General features: G+C 46.3%; 2 pseudogenes across 2 annotated transcripts in view; both read left to right on the top strand.

Moving 5' to 3' along the window:
- TEOVI_000727400:pseudogene overlaps positions 1-574 on the top strand; it is a 2,421-nt pseudogene extending 1,847 nt beyond the window's left edge. The window contains exon 3 of the mRNA in view: positions 35-574. Within this exon, the coding sequence occupies positions 35-574 (540 nt within the window). The remainder of the gene's footprint in view (positions 1-34) is intronic.
- A 587-nt stretch (positions 575-1,161) lies between these two features.
- TEOVI_000727300:pseudogene overlaps positions 1,162-1,340 on the top strand; it is a 1,721-nt pseudogene continuing 1,542 nt past the window's right edge. The window contains exon 1 of the mRNA in view: positions 1,162-1,314. Coding sequence covers positions 1,162-1,314 — 153 coding nt within the window. The remainder of the gene's footprint in view (positions 1,315-1,340) is intronic.

The following is a 1,340-nucleotide window of genomic DNA, read 5'->3' as shown; positions in this document are numbered from 1 at the left end:
GCATCGTGAGGAGGAAGGGAAGCATACCGATATGGCCCCCCACCGTGAGGTAACGGAAGAACCACCGAGGGCAATCTCCTCAGAAGAAATGGCTCTCCTTAAAGGTGTTGACAATGAGGCAGTGAACTGGTTTGACGTCGTGTCGACTAGGTTTGCGAAACAAATGCGTAGTGCCATTCATCGGTGCGCACAACAACGGCGTGCTTACATTAACTTTGATCTGGTTCCAACGGTCAACTCCCAGGAGGTCGCTTTTGTGGCCGTTACCCGAGAACATCCGCGTGCCCCTTCTAAGGTCGACGTACTCTTTCGTGTTAGGGATGAGTTCGCAAATCGCATGCTTACCACTCTGAGACCTCCGTTGGAGCATATTCTCGGCGTTCGTTTAACAGATGCCACTCACTCTGAAATCGTTTCGAGGCACGCACGCCTATGGGAAGAAAACAAGAGGAAGAATCCATCGGATACTTGGAGACGACGATGTACCGATTCGGAAGTGAAGGTGTCATTTGATTTGCCCATGTTGTCTGCTACGGTAATCTCTACGATCGTTCTGTTATATCATTTCCTCTAGATGCACCTGAGGGGGTTGCAGAGAACGATAAGACTTTCCCGTTGCCCGGGGTCGTTTAGGGGGGGGGACGGCGGTAGATCTACTTCCCCCTACCACTCACAACAGTTTCTTTTTTGACCCGTAGGAGTCGTCCCGAGTGCTCTGTCATATGGGTGTATCAAAATATAATATAGGTGGCTCTTGAAGTGAAACCATTCTCTTTCGCAGTCGCCAGCGATCGGAGTGGCAACCCTTTCCTCATACACATTTATGCGTGGCAGCAAAGTCACTTCGCTGACGAATTTTGTGTGATTGAGTGTCTTTTTGTATAGTGTAATTTAGTTTTGGTAAAATTTCTGAACATCTCTACAGAAGGGTGCTGATTTTTTTTTTTAAAGGGCGGAGACATTTTTCAAATAACTTTACCCCTTTTTCTTGAAAGTAATGACTTTATCTGTAATTTGCCCCTTTTGATCTTTCCGGTTCCATTATATTCGAGTAAAAGTAGTAATAAATAACCATAATTGTTCAACTTTACATTCTACCTTTCTGGAAGGTAACTACGTTGAGTACTGGTAGTAGAAAACACGATTTGTTGTCTATGAAGTATGCTACAAAATACGGAAGTACGTGATGATGCAAGACGCCCCAACGAGAAGCCTTCATGGAAGGTGTTCCTTACTCGTGGCTTATTGGTGGCGTTTAGTGCACTTGCGCTGAAAAATCTGGGGATGTTTGGGTGGGTGGACAGGGGTAGCGAGGCAGTTTCTGATGTGCTGCAGCATGG

The sequence above is a fragment of the Trypanosoma equiperdum genome (assembly GCF_001457755.1).
Source record: "Trypanosoma equiperdum strain OVI genome assembly, contig: ctg_1866, whole genome shotgun sequence".
In the NCBI taxonomy this organism is placed as follows: Eukaryota; Euglenozoa; class Kinetoplastea; order Trypanosomatida; family Trypanosomatidae; genus Trypanosoma; species Trypanosoma equiperdum.
This window is presented reverse-complemented; position numbering and strand designations above follow the sequence as displayed.